At 36.8% G+C, this 21,288-nt stretch overlaps 3 protein-coding genes and 1 long non-coding RNA gene across 6 annotated transcripts; 2 read left to right on the top strand and 2 right to left on the bottom strand.

Moving 5' to 3' along the window:
- Window positions 1-3,105: 3,105 nt before the first annotated feature.
- Window positions 3,106-5,410, top strand: LOC145160163 (uncharacterized). Of its 3 annotated transcripts, none has more exons than XM_079079273.1 (4): window positions 3,106-3,265; window positions 3,878-4,472; window positions 4,545-4,952; window positions 5,020-5,410. In XM_079079273.1, exons 2-4 carry the CDS (start codon window positions 3,914-3,916, stop codon window positions 5,178-5,180), a joined length of 1,128 nt encoding a protein of 375 aa, XP_078935399.1. In that variant the 5' UTR covers window positions 3,106-3,265; window positions 3,878-3,913; the 3' UTR covers window positions 5,181-5,410. The 3 variants fall into 3 exon arrangements, with proteins under 3 accessions (XP_078935399.1, XP_078935401.1, XP_078935400.1); XM_079079275.1 differs by lacking the exon at window positions 3,106-3,265 and adding an exon at window positions 3,330-3,451; XM_079079274.1 differs by lacking the exon at window positions 3,106-3,265 and adding an exon at window positions 3,703-3,793.
- Window positions 5,411-8,111: 2,701 nt separating this feature from the next.
- On the bottom strand, window positions 8,112-9,056 carry LOC145158206 (uncharacterized). The gene has a single exon (XM_079077134.1). The coding sequence runs from the start codon at window positions 9,054-9,056 to the stop codon at window positions 8,112-8,114; it is 945 nt and encodes a 314-aa protein (XP_078933260.1).
- Window positions 9,057-9,086: 30 nt separating this feature from the next.
- LOC145158205 (uncharacterized) lies at window positions 9,087-12,298 on the bottom strand. The gene is made up of 4 exons (XM_079077133.1): window positions 12,278-12,298; window positions 12,085-12,171; window positions 9,521-10,609; window positions 9,087-9,431 (listed from the first exon to the last, which is right to left on the bottom strand). The coding sequence occupies exons 1-4, from the start codon at window positions 12,296-12,298 to the stop codon at window positions 9,087-9,089; spliced, it is 1,542 nt and encodes a 513-aa protein (XP_078933259.1).
- A 6,678-nt stretch (window positions 12,299-18,976) lies between these two features.
- LOC145156777 (uncharacterized) lies at window positions 18,977-20,846 on the top strand. Its single transcript, XR_013736910.1, has 4 exons — window positions 18,977-19,063; window positions 19,155-19,239; window positions 20,072-20,135; window positions 20,727-20,846. It is a non-coding gene; the product is annotated as an uncharacterized LOC145156777 (long non-coding RNA).
- Window positions 20,847-21,288: the final 442 nt, after the last annotated feature.

The raw sequence follows: 21,288 nt of genomic DNA, 5'->3' as shown, positions 1-21,288 counted from the left end.
AGTCAGATGTACAATCAAACAACATGATTTCTTACTCAGTCAGAATTTATTACTCAGACAGATCTTTCCCGCTCAACACTTTCTCAGTCAGCAACTATCAAACGGCCCCTAACATATGGTAAGGACCAAAAATTTAGTTTACTCCTATTAATTATTAAACATTTGGTGTCAAATCGAGTAATTATGTCGTGCTTTTATGTGATACGACACGACATCATATATTTTTATATAATACGAACATGATACAATATATACTTTTTTTTTACTAACCCAAACATAATCTAGTTAAAAACACGACAAACACGTTAAAGATAACATAAAATAATCATTGGTTTATTTTAATTAATACTTTATTAATCAACACACACAAAAACATGACAAATACAAGGTGATATCTTGTCATTTTTATGTTAATTTTTGAACATGAACACGACACCATGATTTATACTAAACAAAAACAAGACACAAACACAAATTCAAATTAAATTGTATCCCAATTTGGTTTTGTGTTGTGTCATTGATAACATCACTATCAAAAAGTATAAGTTTTTTTTTTAATTATGTGCATCTAAAATGACTAATTTATCTTTGGTCCACCTAACACTTTTTTCCATTTTCTTGAAATATTGTAAATAACTAATATCTTTGAATATTAAAATACAGCTATATTTTAAAAACAGTATTCTATTTTAAAAGATGCTTACTAATATAAGAGGTTTAGTCGTTTGAGTTATAATTTGTGAAATTCTAATCTTTTTAAATATAAAATATATTGTTTTGATCAGAGGTAATTGAAAAATGGCAAGAGGGAACAACTCATGTCATTGGCATGTTGTAATGAGCAATATTTGTTCATATAATTTGAATTATGCCATAAGCAGTTTGCTAATTGCTTGGACAAATATGTTTTTTCGTTGATTATTTTTGTTAATTGCTCGATATAATGATCTATTCATCTATTGATTGATTTGGTACATGATAAAATTGTCACTTATCATATTGAGATTTTAGACCATAAAACGTCGAATGATACTTTATATATTATTCTTTCAACGATGAAAATAATTAAATATTACATTTATATTAATAAAAGATGTATATAGTCAATTGAAAGTTTATAATATATATATATATATATATATATATATATATATATATATATATATATTTGGAGTTTAGGTTTGACAAATATTATAGGCTGTTTAAACTTGTTTAAAACTGTTAACAATAAGAATTTAAGCAAATCTTGTATTTCAAAATTTATGAATGATTACCTAATATTTAAAAGTTAGTGTGCAATAAATGTAAATTTTGATACTAAAAACACTATAAAATTCCCTTTTAAACAAATATCTTCCTATATAATAATAATAATTAGCGTCACTTTTTTATTTTTTATAATTTACTTTTTCTTTTCAAATGTTCTATAAAAATGACACTTGCTATTTCTTTTTATTATTTTTTATTTTTTAAAAATATTGATGTTGACATTAAGTTAGACATTTATTTATTTGATTCCTGATTTTTAGAAAAAATTTAAATTCGTCTTGAATAAGTTTCGGTTATGATTGCCGATAATTAATTGCATTTTATATTGAAAATCTTACAAAATCATGTTTTATTAATAGTTTAATTGAAAATAATTAATTAATAATTATGAGTTTATTATAAAAATTTAATTATTTTTGACTGTAGTTTCAACGGGTTATAATCTAATTACAAATAATAACTAATATATTAACTTTCAATTTTAATTTGGGTTATTCGAGTGGGTTGCTACTCCAATTAATCCGAAATGCACAAAATCAAAACCAAACTATTTCAATTTCACGACAAAATGAAACAAACCCAAATCCAAACCATGGTTGGGTCCGCCCCTCCGTTGCTATCAACGTCCATGAGATACCGAGCGGAATCTGAATCTTATCACAACCATGCCTCGGGAGGCGGGCATCACTTATTTTATTTATCGATGAAGTTACACTTACATCTTTGTTTCGGTCTAATCCATTGTAGGTCCTCCAACTTCTATAAGGTGAACTATATGTCCTTATAAATGCAAAGAACAAAATCTTTCACACATTTTGCAAACAAGGGATGCATATGATTGTCTACCAACACATCAACTGTCATATAAAGTGTCCCTGGATCTTGAGTCATTTGTTTTGGAGAAATGAACTTTTTTCTAGAAGAAATGAAGAAAGGTTAAAAAAAAAATCCCCATTATGATACAACTTGTATGATTATTATAATAAAAATGATAAAATTTCAATGTTCTTTTTATAACATATTTTAGTAAATATTTTTTTTTTCTTTTGTTACAAAAGTATTGGTGAATTAATCATTAAAGATATGCTAAATTAAATTGAATTAGATAAATGTAATATACCAACGTTTTAGGCTCTTTTAATTCTTTTATTTTATTGTTACCATTTTGTAACTCTTTTAATGGAAAATTTGGCATTATTGTGTTCAACAACGAACATTTTGACATTAACAACCTTATAAATAATTGCAGATTTACAGGGAGGTAATGAGGTACTAGTATATCCTATATATATATTTTACTATGTTAAATTTTAAGTTGTACCTTCTTTTTTACTGTCTTGTATATCTTGATGACCATCTTTTACAATCATTGGAGTTTTATACTTTATACCATTAGGTATGTCGTATGTCTCTTATTTTTTAGAAGATCCTATTTGGATATATCATGTGATTATTTTGGGTCTCATTTTATCAAACATGTATAATAGACTTTTATTAGGATAGACATGTGAATATGCTTTTATTAGGATGTATTTTTTTTTATTACCAACTCAATAGAACTAAAAAATATCAAATTATTCATTTCCCTCTTTTTCTTGATAGTCAAGAACACAAAAACACATAACTCAAAACTATCGAATTTATAAGCAAACACTTTCATCTTAAATTTGAATAGATAGACGATGAGAGCAAGGGGCATAAAAAACTCCAAACCTAGGTGACGATCAAGTGCAAAATATGCAAGTTCAGGGACATGAAATATCTCTAAGCCAAAATATAAGGGAGCGAATTGTAAATATCTAGTAAAAACCGGTATACTTTAGCGTGATACGTGGCGCGTACGATAGCCAGCAACCAATAAAGAAACTGAACGATTCTTCTCGACTTCCTCCACAAGCCAGGGAGGCGAATGGAATCTTGTAAGCCGATCGTCGACTTCGTCTTCTTCGTTTCTTGTTGCACCTTCCGTTCCCTCCGCTTTAATTCCATCGTTAAGGTACGACTCTTTCATGCTTACTGATTTATACATATTATTTATATACAGATACATGCCTGTAAGTTTGCATATATCAATTAGCAAATCATTTATGCTCACTTCTGGCACGAATCAAGTGTTTATGTTTATATTTTATGTTTGACTCTTGATTCCGATATGTAAGAACGTTGAAGATTTGAATTTCTGGTAAATACTGTTATAGAAGCTGAAAACGTATGGCTTTGTGTTTGAATTATGCAGTTTGGGAATTTACTAGGGGTTCAACTATAGTATCTGCGAATGAATTTCTCGATTGTATACTTTCATTGCTTGATTACGCGTACATATTATCTGTATAGATTCGATGCACGTTTTACATAATAATCAGGTAGTTCTGCACGTGTTACTCAACGGAGTGCAAAATTATCAATAAAATGTTGAAATTCAAAGCGCTGAGAATGAAATTAGAGTAAAGTTGTTGATAGGCGATGAAATTTTAATTATAAATTGTGTTTGGTGGCCAGATACTGAGGAAATTATCAGATTTAGGTCTATTTTGTGTTCGTAACTGCTATTGATTCATTTAAATTGCTACTAATATTGAATTCGTTTGTTTGATGGTTGATTGAATAGATAAGCTTGAAGCTATAGGGATCTTTTGATGTTGCGATGCCTACGTTCACAACAATAGCTTTACATAGCTTAATAGAACCAAAAGCTTCAAAATCCATGGCAGCCGGGAAAAATGGAAGTGATTCAAAACAGGGGAACCAAATCAATGACACTGATAAACAACCAGATTCAAACAACAGCACAGAAACCAAAGAAAGAAAGCATCACTGGACACAGATTTCACCTGCTCTGTATGCTACCCCTGACCCAACTCCACTCCCCGAGATCCCAGATTCCCCATCATCGTTCACTCAATCACCATATATAGTTAACCACAAGGGACGTGGGCCCCGTCTTCTCAAAACATTCTCCGAGAAAGATGAAGCTCAACTTGATGAAAAGATCATGGAGATAGTGGATGAGAAGATCAATGGCACAGATGATAATGATATCAGTAATGATGCAGCAGTTGAACAGGATAATTCAATTTCAAACCCTAACTTGGAACAAGACAACGAGACAGATGATTTCTTTGACCCTCAAGATTCATTGAGTGTTAGAAGCAGCACAGATGGAGTCAACACTTCAGCTTCCGAGTTTTATGATGCTTGGGAAGGTAACTTTCCTTACATTTACACTATAAATTTTGTTGATAAGAAACATGAATCTCATTTTTTTTTTCTTTCAGAATTGTCATCTGAGATTGGATCACAGTCTTCTCGAAGCGACTTTGAGACCGAGTTACGTGAAATGAAACTGAGTTTGCTAGTGGAAATGGAGAAAAGGAAACAAGCAGAAGAAAAAATAAATGACATGAAAAACCAATGGGGGAGAATACGCGAACAATTATCTCTTGTTGGATTGAATCTCACCAATTTGGAAGAAGACCAATCAGCAGATGATTTATCCAATCAGGTTCATGTAATCCGATTTGTTTCCGATTCCATCGGTAGGGGAATCGGTAAAGCCGAAGTTGAAGCTGAAATGGAATTACTTTTAGATTCCAAGAACTTTGAGATTGCTAGGTTGTTGGACAGATTAAAGTACTATGAAGCTGTTAATCGTGAAATGTCTCAAAGGAATCAAGAAACTATGGGTAAGTATTTTTAATTTTGTTTATCTTTTTATGAAAATGATTTTAAGATTTGTGTTATGTTGTGTAGAAACAATGCGGTGTGTTAGGCAAAGAAGGAAGAGAAGACAAAAGTGGATTTGGGGTTCGATTGTTGCTGCGGTTACAGTTGGAAGTGCTGCTTTGGCGTGGTCTAATGTTTCGATTGAAAAAGGTTCGATTTCTACAGACTCTGATTCTTCTCATAAGTGATGAGAATAGTATAGGCTATAGAAGCTATGAAATTTGAAGAAATCATCGATGTGAATAACGATGTGAATACATATAGTTTTGTTTTAGAATAAGTACAGGGTTTACTTTACGGTTTATGGTTTACATATGAGTTTGTGGCCTTGGGCTTCTACATATATCCTGCTCTATATAAACATGCAATACTTGATTCAGTTATGTGGAGTTTTTAAGTTTAATCAGTTTGACGATCAGTTGTGGGTTGCGTATTGCAAATTAACAACCAAATTATCATGTTGTCACGATGGAAGCCTAGAAAAAACATTTTGTGTAAATTTTTTTCGTTAAACTAAATGAATGGTTTCTACTTAAACCACTAATCATAATAAACATACCCTCTCAAAAGGAAATGCTTAGAAACCATGTTAAGCGGTTGTCATGCAAAACATACAAAACATATAATTTAGAAGAAAATTTGGCTATGCTATATCGTGTAATTCCTTGTCAACATGAATGTCTTGACAATATTGACATTTGGCAAAAATAAATGTGCAAGGGCGTGCTTCCCCAACATGCGTTATAATAGATCGACCTCTAATGTTGCTGATGCCTTTTGCACCTTATCGCGGAACAAACGAAATGTATCGATAACGATGCTCATTAAGGTTTTTTCTTGACATAATACAACGTTGGTATGCTAAACCTCGTAATGACAAATGTAATCGTAATATATTTTACAATGAGATTTTATGATAAAATCACATGTTATACATAGATGGTGCTTTGAATGAGGATGCTCAAATGTGGATCTTGGAAGTAATACCCCCATGGAGAACATCATATTTGAAGTACATTATTATATGAAGGACATTGTCAATCTACAAAATACGATTTGAAATGATCTAGTATACCTTATGCTTGTGATATAACGATAGTGATCACTAAGATCTACACATTGTCACCATTTCGTTAATTTTTCATGTCGATGGTGTATCTATACGAAATGGAAATGGTACATTCTCTTCCAACTTTGAATACGAAACACTCAATCAAATGATATTCATTAAATCTCAAGTACTAACGCCAGAAAATGCGTTGCATTTTATGTTTTTGTAATCAAATTGTAATTTAGATTTCATAGTCTCAAGACTATCATATTGTTTACTTTTTATGTAATCGAGTTTTAAGTATTATGCCTTACGTTTAAAGAAAGCATAAACAACACAAACAAATATTAAAAACTAAGATGCTTTTATTTATATATAACAAAATATAATGCACTTAAAAACACAAATTCCAATTTCTCACAAAATACAATATATTGTAAAACATAAACCGTAAACCCTATTATTATCCGATAGTTCAAAATTTTGTTATAAACCATTATTGGGGCACATTTTACATTAAACCCTAGTGTAGTGGTATGGACCTATCGGACGGAAATGTGCAGTTAGTGCCTTTATTAGGGCACGTTTAACCCTAAGCCCTAGCATTTCCCTTACGTTTCTTAGTAGGCACACTAGGTCTAAGATACACGGGAATTAAAAAAACACAATTGAACTAACGACATTTCTAGATTCTTTCTTAGTTAGAATCAAATTTTTTAGATTTCTTCTTTGACTATTGTTGGCATGTATCAACACAATAAAAGAATACAAGAGTTAAAATGTAGGACTTCAAACTATGGAATCTTAAATACAAAGAACTTTTCCGAAATGGATGAACAAAATGCTACAATTCAACAACACACGACAAAATAATGACTTTTTTTTTTTGTATAAATACCATGAAATATAACAAGTAGATAAACATATATGATGTTATTTTGTAACACCCTTAAAAATACAACCCGGAAATTTCATTTTTAAGTTGATCAATCATAAAATAAACCATATTGTTTTTCCTAAAACTATGTAAACATAAAATAGTTTAGTTGTGCAACAATACATATAAAATCATCATCAGAGTCATAATCCCAAAATCACTAATACGGAAAATCATGGTGTGATGCGATGCAATCAAGCCGGCCCTTTCCCCTTCGAGTTGGAAGTACCTGAACCAAAACTGAAAATCGTAAGCACGAAACTTAGTGAGTTTCCCCCACCATACCACATACAAATCATAAACATACTGTCAGACATATATGGGTGCCCGACCTACCCTGTTGAGCATACATGGGTGCTCAACCTACCCATGTCAGACATACCGGGGTGTCCGACCTACCCCTGTTAGGCATACCTGGGTGCCCGACCTACCCATCGGTTTTATTCCAACCGATTACGGGGTCTATTTCACCCCTACCACTACCACATAAATCATGTATATCACACATAAGCATCAAACAATACATACCACCTTAATAATTATCACAAAGACAATTACTAAGTCATATCAATACTAGTGGGCCGGTATTGGTGTCTTCGACCCACGGTTTCTACGAAGGGAGACTCACCTCACTGTGTATGCCGAAATCGTACTCCTCGGTTGGCTCGTAACCGCTCTCCTTAAAGCATAATAAATTCCCTAGTCAGTCATTGGGTCCAAATAGAACTCCCTTATGGTCCAAACTTCTAATTCATGTCCTAAGGCAAGGTTTCCTAATCCTTGGCCTATTGGGCCTCTTTCTCCCAAGGCCCAACTCCTAATTAAATTAAGGCCCAAGTCCATCCATTTAAGTTTCAAGGCCTAATAAGACCCATTAAGGCCCAATACCATATATCCTAGGTCTAGGCCCAGAAGCCTTACTCCACAGTGGGTCATGAGGCCCAACTATTTTCAGGCCCAACATCTTAAGGCCAGGGACGGACGCAGGAATTGACAGTAGGTGTTGCCGAATTTTTTTTTTCCGGTCAAACATAATATAAAACCAAAAACTAATTCATTACGTCTAATACAAATAAGCATTCCATCACATAAAAGTTAAAAACATAACAACAATCTATCATCTATTACAATTTAAATTTGTCCTCTTCGTGCGGACATCTTTTGAAACCGTTCCATTACCTTTTCATTCTCAACTTTCACAAGCGCTTCGGTCTCAACATAGCAAAGCAACGCATCGTTCAAAAACTCATCGCCAATCTTGTTGTGCAAGTCGGTCTTCAAGAGCTTCATCTTCGAAAAACATCTTTCTACACTAGCGGTTGCTACGGGTAATATCAAAGCCAACTTTAAAAGCTTATAAACCAAAGGATAAGACCGATGTTTCCCCGTACTAACCATCAAACGAGAAAGCTCGGAAATTCCTTTCAAAGTGGTGAAACGCTCATCTTTGATGGAAGAGTGATAAAATATCTCAAGTTGTCCTTCAAGATCTATCAAATCCGAATCATCAAAGTCATACTTGTACAACTTAGCCAACTTCAACAACTTTGATTTGTCAAATTGTGAAAATGAATCACAAGGGCTCAAAGCACCCATGTATTCTAGTAACTGGGTGCTTGTTTCATTAAATCGATCCCGGTATTCTGTCAGTTGCATATCCACCACCGTGTTGAAGATTTCAACCTCAAAGTGAATTGTATTGGTCTTTGTGGTCGTACGGTTTCTTGCACCAATATAAAAATCTTGCATTTCCAGAGTAGCAATATTGTGGGTTTGACAAAAAGAGGATACCTTTGGCAAAATGCTAGCAAACCCCGTGTCTCTTAAAGATTGCAATGCGTCCATTGTCCCTCTAACCATCGAAGCCGCTTCTAAAATGTCTAGATCTTTTTTTTGAAGTTGCTTTGATAATGTACCCGTGAGGTGTAAAATGTCATACATCATATATAAGTAAAACACAAACTCATAAGATTTAAAATATGCTAAGATTCTGGACGCTTGTTGGCGGTTCGCCAATGACCCTCCATCCACTTTCACAAATTCTAAAACCACAAGAACATCCGCAAACAACTTCATCAGACTTGTGAGTGTGTTGAAATGTGAACCTCATCTTGTATCTCCCACCCGAACAAGTGTAGTCTCTTGATTTAACCCTCTTCCCGTTTCAAGTTCACCACTACACAAGCCTTTTTTCACCCTTTGTCTTGCGTGTTCCCGTAGCAAGTCTTTTCTTTTACACGAGGCACAAACAACATTAACCACCAACGAAATTTGCTCAAAAAAGTCACTAACACCATCATGCTTCTTTGCTACAGCTACAACCACTAATTGAAGTTGGTGTGCAAAGCAATGTACATAAAAAACTGTGTCATTATGTTGTAATATCAAAGCTTTCAAACCATTGAATTCCCCTCGCATATTTCTAGCCCCATCATAACCTTGTCCTCTTATCTATTAAAAAAATTGAAATATATATAAATAATATAACACAAAGCTAATTAAATTAAATTGAAGTAACAAAAAAGTAAAGAATAAATTACCTTACTAAAACTCAACTTATTACTTGTAAGTACTTCATTTAAGGCGTTTTTGAGTGTCAAAGAGGATATATCCTTCACGTGCACAACTCCAATGAATCTTTCCTTCACAAAGCCAAGACTATCAACATATCGCAAAACAATATCCATTTGTTCCTTTTTTGAGACATCACTAGATTCATCAACCAATAAAGCGAATACATCTTGACCAATCTCTTGACGAATACTCAAAAGTACTTCTTGTGCAAAACATTGCACAAGTTCTTTTTGAATTTTAGGGCAAATAAGTTGATTGTTTTTAGGAGCATTTTCTAATATATTGTTGAAAATATCTTCACTAGTCTCTCGAATGGCTTTTAACACTTCAATGTAAAGCCCTCTATTTTCCGAGTTAACCGACTCGTCATTACCACGAAACGGTAAACCGGTTTTCAATAAAAGTCTAACAACAATAATAGAAACACGTAACCGCACTTTATATTTATGGTCCTCCGCTTCGGTTTGCCTCCTCAAGACTACATTAATAGCTTGTTTTTCTCTCAATAAAGAGTCACACTTTTCTCTTGCTTTGTTGTGAAAACTATCAACATTACCCACATGAGTCCGAAATTCATTTTTTTTATTCCAAGTATCAAAACCTTGGGAAACAAATGCATCTCTCCCTCCTTTTTGTCCCATGAGGTCTCCACATACATAACAATATAAACAATATGCTTTTTTATTTTTTACACTATATTCCAACCAATCAAAATCGGCAAACCATGAAGGAATGAAGCTTCTTAATTTATTACCTATTTTCTTTTTTGGAAACTTGTGTAGCCTTATTTGACAAGGTCCTTGAAGCAAATATGCCCTTCTTACATCATCTCCTATATTTGAGGCATAACTTGTAATCGTTGGCCTATCTGTCGGGTCCTTTGGAAGATCTTTCAAATCAACACCATCATTAGTTTCATTAGAGCATGGTGTTTGTGGAATTGCATTAGAGACCGAAGGAATTGATTGGTTGGTGATTGGTGTTTGGGAAGATCCTTCACCACTTTCATTAAGATTAGGTCTTGGTCTTTTGGTAAGAAAACCACCAAGGGTAACCTACAATTCAACATTAAGCTAAATAACTAATAATTTCACCAAATCATCCAATAGCTTCAATAAAAACATAAAAATTACACCAAATCAAAATTGAACTTCAATAAAGACAATAAGACATAACAATTTTATTTCACCAAATCAATCAATAAGTCAATAACATCAATGAAAACATAGCAATTTCACCAATTCAAGATAAAAACATAACAATTTCAACCTAAACAAATTGGTAAAATTTCAATTTTCAAACACTTACTTGTTTCATTCTTAGCTAGGGCTTGGAGTCGAATTCAACAATTGGGAATCGATTTTTGCTACTCAATCAACAAGATACTCAAGAAATTAGAAGGAATTAGCAATGGAAGCATCAAGCACCAAGCAAAAGTCGTCTTCGTGAGTGAAGGCGTGAGCCATCGTGCGTCAGTCGAAGTCTCGAAGTCGAAGATAGATCCAGTAAGTGTTTGAACACAGTGAGAATGGCAAAAGTCGTCTTCCTTAGAACTCCTTTTGTGACTTAATTCATTACGTCCTAACGTCCAAAACATAGATCCAGGTCCTTTAAGACGTCTTAAACCATAAAGTTACAAACTTTATGTCTTTGCATGCATGGATGGGCGTTAAGACATGATTTAAGTCCTTAAACACACTTTGTGACCATCTAACACTTGCATGGTTGTGGCATAGCCATCAAGGCCCGATTTTTATGACTCTAAATGCTTCCAAGATCTCAAAAGGACAACTCTTATGGGCTGGAACTACCAGAACACAAGAAATCTCAACTATGGAGTCAAAATGTCACATAAAACACCCCAAAACTACAACTAAGCATGCAATGGTCAAGGTTGGAACTTGATACCTCAAATAAGTCAGAAAATATGCCAAACTTCTGGATCTACAAGCTCTCTTCAATTCCTTACTCCTTCTTCAAACTCCTTGCTCTTCAAAACCACTAAAACAACACCAAAATGCTCAAAGTAAGCTCAAGATATATGCAATGGAGTTAAGGTTCGAGTTGGGCACTGTGAGAACAAGGGAGGCTGAGAGGATAAGGGTTTGTAGGGTTATAAGTTATTTAAATAGGGGGCAAACCCTAAAATTTAAGGTTTGCATCTGAGTATCCTACGCCTAGCGTACGCATGGGGCCTCCCCATTCCACGCCTCATATATGTGCGCCGTGCGTACACCCTGTACGCCCAGCGTACGCTCCACCCCAAAATCCCAACATTTCATAATTATAACTTGAATAAAAAGCAACATAATACCTGACAAATCCCGGACGTTACAAATATCCCCTACTTGAATTAGACTTCATCCTCGAAGTCTGCTGTTGCTGTTGGGAATAGCTCGGGGTAATGCTCCCTCATCTCGTCCTCTGGCTCCCACGCCCATTCCGAGCCCTTACGGTGCTGCCACTGCACCTTCACTAGTCCTACTTCCTTGTTTCTCAGAGCCTTCGTCTTCCTGTCGAGAATAGCTACAGGCCTCTCGATGTAGTTTAGGCGGTCATCCACCTGTATGTCCTCCAAAGGAACCACCGCGGAATCATCGGCTATGCACTTTTGCAGCTGCGAAACATGAAAAGTGTTGTGGATCTGTTTAAGCTCTTCTGGAAGGTCCAACCGATATGCTACCTTGCCCACCCGGGCCACCACCCTGAAAGGTCTGATATACCTGGGGCCCAGCTTGCCCCATTTTCTGAAGCGGATGACACCTTTCCAAGGTGACACCTTCGGAAGGACCATATCCCCAACCTGAAACTCCAAGTCCGATCGGCGTCTGTCGGCGTAGCTCTTCTGCCGACTCTGGGTCGTCTGGAGTCTACTCCGGACCTGCTGGATCTTCTCCGTCTTCTTGAGTACCACCTCGGTACTCCCCATGACCCTCTGACCAACCTCACCCCAACATATTGGGGTCCTGCACTTCCTCCCGTAAAGCATCTCGAAAGGAGGCTGGTCGATACTGGCGTGGTAGCTATTATTATAGGAAAACTCTGCCAATGGAAGGTAGGTATCGTAGCTACCATCGAAGTCTAGAACGCACACTCGCATCATATCCTCCAAGGTCTGGATGGTCCGATCGTTCTGACCATCCGTCTGTGGGTGGAAAGTCGTGCTGAAGTGCGCCGTCCGAGGCAACTTCGTAATGAAGTCCATGGTAATATCCTCCCATTTCCACACAGGGATATCCAACGGTTGCGTCTTGCCGTGAGGTCTCAGGTGTTCGGCCTTGACCTTCCTGCAGGTCAAGCACCTCTCGACGTACCAAACTAATTCCCGCTTCATGCAGGGCCACCAGTAATCAGGGCGAAGCTCTCTATACATCCTCGTCGCCCCGGGATGGATGGAAAATCTGGATTTGTGCGCCTCCTCCATCAGGATTTGGCACACACCGCCCGTGTACAAAACCCACACTCTACGATGGAGTGTTAATAGCCCACAACTATCATAGTCGAAGGAGGAAATCTGACCCCACGATACGCTCACTCTTCCGGTGTTCCTCCTTCATAGCCTCCTGTTGAGCCTCCCGAATCCGCTCCAAAAGCGGAGTCACTACTGTCATCCTCAGGCAGATGTCTCTGATCGGGGCCGCAAATGCCTTGCGGCTAAGTGCATCGGCCACAACATTGACCTTCCCCGGGTGGTAGAGGATCTCACAATCATAATCCTTCACCACGTCCAACCACCGTCGTTGTCTCATGTTTAGATTTGGCTGGTCCATCAAGTACCTCAAGCTCTTGTGATCTGTGTAAATGGTATAACGGACCCCATAGAGGTAGTGTCGCCAAATCTTGAGGGCAAAAACAACTGGCCACAACTCCAGGTCGTGCGTCGGGTGATTCGCCTCGTGAGGCTTCAACTACCTTGAGGCGTAAGCGATGACGTGCCCTCTCTGCATCAACGTTGCGCCCAAACCCGAGATAGACGCGTCACAATACACTATGAAATCCTCAACGTCCTATGGTAGGGCTAAGATCGCGCGCCTCGCACAACTTCTGCCTCAAAGTCTCGAACGCTGCCGCAGCTCAGGCCCCCAGCGAAAGATTGCAACCTTCTTCGTCAGCCGGGTCAAGGGTACCGCCATCTTGGAGAAATCCTGAATGAATCTCCGATAATAGCCTACTAAACCGAGGAAGCTCCGAATCTCGGATGGAGACCTCAGAACCTCCCATCTCATCACGATCTCCACCTTGGCCGGATCGACCATAATACCGTTCTGGTTGACAAGGTGCCCCAGAAACTGCACCTCGTGCAACCAGAACTCGCACTTGGAGAACTTTGCATACAAGCTCTCCCTCCTCAGGGTATCCAACAGCTCTCGCAAGTGCCCGTCATGCTGCTCCTGGGTCTTGGAGAAGACCAGGATATCATCGATAACACTATCACCGACCGGTCTAACATCGGCCTGCACACGCGGTTCATGAGGTCCATGAATGCGGTCGGGGCATTGGTGAGCCCAAAAGGCATCACCACAAACTCATAGTGCCCATATCAAGTTCGGAAGGCCGTCTTCTGCACATCCTCCTCCCTGACCTTTGTGTGTTAATTGCTCCCTTAAGTGCATACGTATTACTCCTGACGCTTATATGTGTGCATACACTGGTGAATATTCTCCTCTTTCTCTGAAAATCACACACATATTCAAGTGGTTTAAAAAAAATGTATATACATATATATTCCTTAGAGCTCATAGGAAATTCAAAGTCATCCACTCTAGTTGGGTAGGATCATAGTAATGGACGCGTAGTAACTGGAAGGGGGAGGTGCCGGTAGGCCGAAAGTCCTGACTAGGCAAGCATTCGTATACATCCCAATCAACTGAGGGACCAGTTTGCTTACCTGGGGACAAAAGGCGAGAGTTCCCAAACCTATAGGCCAAAGCGCGTCATTCACATTACTTTTGAGCCATCAAAATACCCGACCTTATCAAACGTATCCAAAAGGATACACTCCAAAATGGCCAACTCATTGGACTATTAAGTTCCCTAATGGGCCTAGAAGTGGGAAAGACATGTGAAAACTTAGTTTTGTGGGGGCCCACGCAAGTGATACATGTTTCACATTTAGTAACCATGGAAAGCCCAAAAGGTGCCCAACACTCCTAACCATGGCCCAACAAGTGCTTTACAATTATTTTACCCAACAATGTCTAAAAACTTTATTTCCACAATCAATTTACAAATAACTCACAAGTCCATATGCGTGTTTCTCGTAGATAGCATTACGACCCCCATACGCTGCTCGCAACAACCGAAGGCTAGCTGCCCTTATCGCCAAGGAGGTAGCAAACGTCATCCCAACAATTGCAACCCAACTTCATTCTCTTCAGCCACAAGCTCCAGCAACCACTCCTCGTTGCTCGTTCAAGCACTTTCGTAACTGCAATCCGCCTTACTTCAAAGGCATCGAGGGTGCCACCGCACTCCTCACATGGATTGAAGAAATGGAGAGTACTTTCATCCATAGCGAGTGTCTTGAGGACCTGATGGTCCGTCATGCTACAGGGTGCCTCCAAGGTCATGCTCTCACATGGTGGAACCTAGAAAAACGGGCAAAGGGAGAGGCTGTATGCCTTGGTATATGTGAATCAAGTCTGGGAAGGATATAGCCTGATCAACTATATCTGTCCGAGGAGTGACTTGCATATACTGGGGGATAGTCATAATGGGCAACAAATCTAACAACCTAACTACATCCTACAGGGAATACTTTAAGAATCGAATCTAAACACCTAAAAATATTATAGGAGTATTTGGTGATACTATAACCAACTTATGTGAAAACTAAAGACCTCTATTAGTAGGCCTATGATAACTGAGTGCATACGCCAAGGTTATACATAATTAAAGATATTATAGACTCAGAATCTATGACTATTGCTCTACTTCTTGTTCCTTGTTTGGTTGTGGACTTAGGGTAGACTCATTAGGATCACCAGTCTAATAAAATTTTAATTACACATAACTAGGGGCATGTCGAGTGAATCTTAGGAGTGGATCAGACATGGAACAAATCACAAGATTATAATCAAATTATTCCTACTAAATTCATAAGTCTATTTATAAAGACCTCTGGTATAGAGTCGTCGACGTAGTCGTGTCGGCAATCTAGAATATAGTTAAATACATAATACAAACTATAATACCCAAATTATACAAAATTTTCTGCATTAAAAATCAATAGATAAACACAATGAAACTGAAAAGGGTATCAAACTATCAAGAGAAAAACACATACAATATAGATTAAAATCCACTAATTATAACAAAATGGCTAAAAGAAAAGGTAAGGACTAAGGATTGTTAAGTCCTCTCTTCTTATAAATAGCTTTGAAGCAAGTTTGCCTAAGCTTCTTTGTTCCTTCTGTCAATTCCATATCTGGCAATTTCTCCATCATCTTCTTGTGCCCTTCTAACGTCTCTATCTCCTCCTTTAATCCCAACTCCTAGTTTTTTTAAAGGTAGATGTAATATATTTTTTCGTGTGAGTTCAAAAAAAAAATTTACAATGAGTTAAGTTTATATAAATATAAATCAGGAAATCGTAGTAAATCAATTGATTTGATGTGGCATATGCCTAGGGCCTATGTTTATGTTATAAAGAAACTAATAATTAAAATTTTAGAAAATACCAAAACTACTTTGGTTACCAAGTGCATGCATACATGCATGAGTAATGTATAGAAGGTTATTATCGTAGTTTACCTTGGCATTTTGAATGAGGGATTGAAGGCTCTTAAGTTTTCTATGAGGCCATCTGTTTATGTTTAGCTCTTTGCATATTTTCTTCAACACTGTTAACCCTATCCCTAGTTCCTTTGCTGCCATGATTATCGGCATCTCAAAGTACTTCTCTATCTCTTCAAACTCCAATGGTCTCAATCTCTTTGCCATCTTCCGGCCACCGTGATCAGTGGTGGCAGCACTAGAACTACATGTAGCCTCACCACCAGATTTACAGTCTTCACTGAAACTAACCAATGGTAAATTACCATCCTCCCAACAATCCCATAAGCTTATGTCTTCAAGGGGATCAAAATCGTGAAACTCATTTCTAGAAATGATGTTTTGATCTTTGTTAAGTACTGTGGAAACGTTTTGATCGAGCACTTCATGCAATTTTTCCGACAACTCGTAATCTTGATGGTCGAGCATGTCACCACTGCAAAAATCCAAAAAAAAAAAACTCAAGATAATCAAATCCAACACGATGAAAGACTCTTTTTGATCCCTACAAATCCAAACCATGTTTTGATCAATGTCGACAAAATCACTTTTCTGTGCGATAGATGGTGTAATGAGTGACGTTTAAATATACCTGAAAAGATCTTGATGATCAAAGTACTGAAACCAATCGAGGTCATCTATGGGGTTTTGACGATCTGCAGGTGGATCCATTTGTGAGGGAGAAGTTAAAAGTCACGGTAAGAATGTGATGATTTATATAAGTGAAGTGGGAGAAGTAATTAATAGCAAATTGTTGGGAATGCAACAAAACAAGTTAAGCACTTCTGAAAAATTGATAAATGATTTCGGTAACACTCGCGGAATATAAACTAGTGAAAATTACAAACGAAATTGAATATATATAGTCTATGATGTTATGGTTATTGTGTATCTAACAAATGAAGAGAAAATGAATATATATATTCTTTGAGCCGTAACCTTCTTCTTCAATTCACACACATATACGTATCTGTTGCTGCAAATTATGACTTGTGTGCCTCATGCATTTAATGCATCACATGCCTACTGCATATTCTTGACTTTGAAGCTACGTATCAGTTTCCAATTTCCCCAGTAACACACTTTTCATTAGAAAATACTCCAAGTCTTCACACATGAACCAATTAGAAAGTACTCCAAGTCTTCACACATGCAAATTATGACTTGTGTGTCGCTATAGGTATGTCGTTGGCTCTTGTTAAAAACCTATAGCGACAACAAGTCATCGTAATAGATTAAACATGTGGTGACGACGAATGCCCTTGCAATCTTAATGATATACGACTAGTTTACGCCAAGCGACTATAAAAGAACTGGTAGGACTTATAATGCAAATTTCGTCAAAATTTGTTGAAACATTCGTAATGATGGAACTCGCTAACTATAAAATATTCATAGTGGTAATACCAAGGATAAAACAGGGAGTATAAAAGCACACATAGAATACTCTATCATCCTAAAACAATAAACTCCTTTTAAATTGACTCAGCTCAAGTTACAATAAGAAATTTCCAAGGTCGTCATGTGACATCAGGCGGGTTGTTCCTCACCATAATCAATTTCTTGTACTACGAGAAGTTTTCCACATCTTTTTCCAAACTCTTGAAGTCCCAGTCAAAATGCAAATTTCGGGACGAAATTCCCTCTAACGGGGGGATGATGTGACAACCGTCAAATTTCGGTCAAGTCAAAGTCAAACAAAGTCAACAAGTCAAACCGGTCAACTCCATTAACCCTTGTATGTTAGGGTTTACATTATACAATTCGCTATTTCAATGAGAAAACATCATTTGAAAAATTCATGTGTTTGATTTTCCTTAGCCTTAACAGTGCTAAACAACGAACCAAAGCGATAAAACACTATTGCACAATCATCGGGATTGTGTAACACACTAAATCATGGCTTAACGGGGTTTATGGACCTTTCGTTGCGAAGCCGGACACTCAAAAAGATCACAAACGAAACCTCTCACAATCTCTTTCACTCAACCTCTCTCTATTAAAATCTCTCACAAATCTCTCTCAAAAGTTCCTTTAAATTTTTGTAATCATTCGGGCCATCCCGACCCTTAACTGGGTCAAAAACCACTTGAAACAGGGTAAAAACGGGTAAAATAGGCTTAAGGACCCAAAACTGAAGCTTCAGGACCGAAGTCCCTGTCATAAAGGAAGACGACACACATTTGTCTGTCGTAACCTTACCACGCGCGTGTTGATGACACGCAATGAGTATCAAGGAAGCCCCTGTCATAAAAGAAGACGACATGCATTTTTGCGTGTCATAATTTTTCCGGTTTTTCGACTACGACTTCGTTTTAGGCCCGTTTTTCATCATTTTAACGCTGGATTTTCACCAAAAACTTTATTTTTACAGTTAGAACTCTATATTTCAGTAATCCCCACGTTTTTAGGGCCATTCATACCAATAATTAGTGGGGGAGGTGTTTGAGGTGGAAAGATGACTTTACTTTACTTTATGTCACATGCTACCACTCACACCCACTACATGGCCAACTCTTTCCCACTACATGACCAGCTCTTACCCACTACATGACCAACTCATACCCACTACATGACCAGCCCCACTCCTTGTCTAAGTATAAAAACCCATCCCCTCTCTTCATACTTCTTTCATTCTCTCATTTTCCTCCAAGGATCACACTCCAAATTCTCTCACCATTCTCTCTCAATTCCAAGACTTCCAAGGCTGATTATCAAGCTTTCTTCCACTCTTGGTAAGTATAATTCATTCTTCTTATGATTATTACACATCCTTCTACTCAAAATCATAAGAATCTTACACAAACATCGTCACCTTCATGTTAGGTTCTCGATTCGTCAAGGCATCTTCTAAGTGTTCTTGGGTTGAACACTTCTCTTCTCCAACATCCATCCTCTAATAACACATAAGGTGAGTTCATACCCCTATATTTTCATGTTTTTATTAAGTTTTAAGGGGGGGAATACAAGTTAAAACACCAAAAACACAACTAAACTCATTTAACAGTCTTCAACAGAAACGTTTAACTCCATTCACGGACTGTTTTGGTCAACTTAAGCATTTTAGTTTTCAAAACTGTTTCAGAAGCATATAGTTCAGGTTCATACCTTTAAAATGACTACTTGCACATCACCATATGATTTTTCTACGATTTATGGTGATTTTTACAAAACTGTCAATCATTTCAGAAACAAAACCGGACCAGTCTGTGAATATGAATATTTTCACACAAGTTGGAGATCACTAAAAATCATGAGAAAATTTATGAACAAACTAGACACACTTTATAAACTCTCAGAATTTGCGGTTTTTGATTTAGACCTTTGATGATTTTTCTATAAATTTTCTAAGAACAGTAACAGAAACGTTATTACTAGAAAAATACCATCAATTTCATTTACGCCTTGTAACTCGTTGAGCAAGGTGTATATCATTATGTAATCATATATTATTACATTATATGCCATTTTGTCTTGGTAATTAGACATACATCAGAAAACAAATGGATTTTTACCTTCACGAGTATGGTAAATAATTAATTTTTATAAACAAAGTTTACATCCGTTATACACAAACATTTGGTAAACTATGACAATTATAGTTTATGAACACTACTACTACCCTTGTTGTGATAAACTATAATAGGTATAGTTTATGATACATTTACATAACAAACTATAATTTGTATTAATACTCTATTCTCGTTTAGCAGTTCCTAAATCAAAACTATTAATTATATTAGGTTCTACGCCATTTTGACCCGAACCGTCTATCGTACGACACACGCATTTCGTTTTGGGACTAAGGTGAGTAATCTACCCCATATTTTATAATTTTCAATACTTTTGGGGTGTATCATGTGGTTCTAATATGTTCCAACTTCATTTTATTGTTTTATCACAATTGAGACATTGTTGGGACATTTATACGTGAGTCATTAATTGTATAACTATTGTTTGTTTACGCTACATGTACTTGTAGTGCATTACCATTTTTAGTCTAATCTCCATGACTATGCCCGTATTCTTGAGGTACGTTATGGACAATAATAGCGCTATTGGGTTGACCACCCCGCCTTGGGACGCTAAGGTGATTGATCGCACGTGGTTGAGTGTGTTTGATGATTAGATGCTCCATCCTATATATATTTATATATATATATATATATATATATATATATATATACATATGTATATATAGGGTGAGGACTTATTGTTGTTGTTATCATTTGTTAATCAATTTTGGATTTATAAACCGTTATCTCAAATACAATTGTTTGCCGACTTCAAAAGAAAACAAATTTCAAATTATAAATGTTTCAACTTCACAAATTTTCTCTACTAAAATTAGATTACTCACCAACTCTCGTAGTTGACCTGTTTTTACCCATGATGCAGATTTGAAGAATGAAGTTGATGAAAAATAGGTTGTGCCTTAGAAATCCACAAGACTATTTAAATTTGATGTAATAAATGTTGTTCGTATTTGGATTTGTATTTTTATGTTGTGGATCTTGTTTGCATACTTAGTACTTAATTGAATCTAATCATATTATAACATAGTTGTCATGAGACTTTGAACAATATATCACGCCTCGATCGATTCCGACAAGGATCGGGGTGTGACACTGCTTTCAGTAATACGGGCCCATACTACCTTCCATATCTATCCATACTTTCCCATTGGTTCGCATTGGGTCACCACAGTCGCTCCCTATCCAAACATGCAACTCGCAATCAAATCACTCATGTTACTAATCTCATCCTAGGCTTACCCTAGGGTAATCTCCGACCCACTCTCTGCCATCAGCTGCGTAAGATGCCCCTGCTACCTCTCCCTAACTAGCTCGCGAATACCATTACATATTACTGAGACCAGATAATTCTTCGAATGGGAGGTCTCTCCCTACAACGGCTGGACTCAAACAAGAGCTGCGCAATAGGGCTAAACCTAACCTTC

Source organism: Lactuca virosa, chromosome 2 (assembly GCF_052849685.1).
Source record: "Lactuca virosa cultivar CGN04683 chromosome 2, Lactuca_virosa_CGN04683_v6, whole genome shotgun sequence".
Taxonomy (NCBI): Eukaryota; Viridiplantae; Streptophyta; class Magnoliopsida; order Asterales; family Asteraceae; genus Lactuca; species Lactuca virosa.
This window is presented reverse-complemented; position numbering and strand designations above follow the sequence as displayed.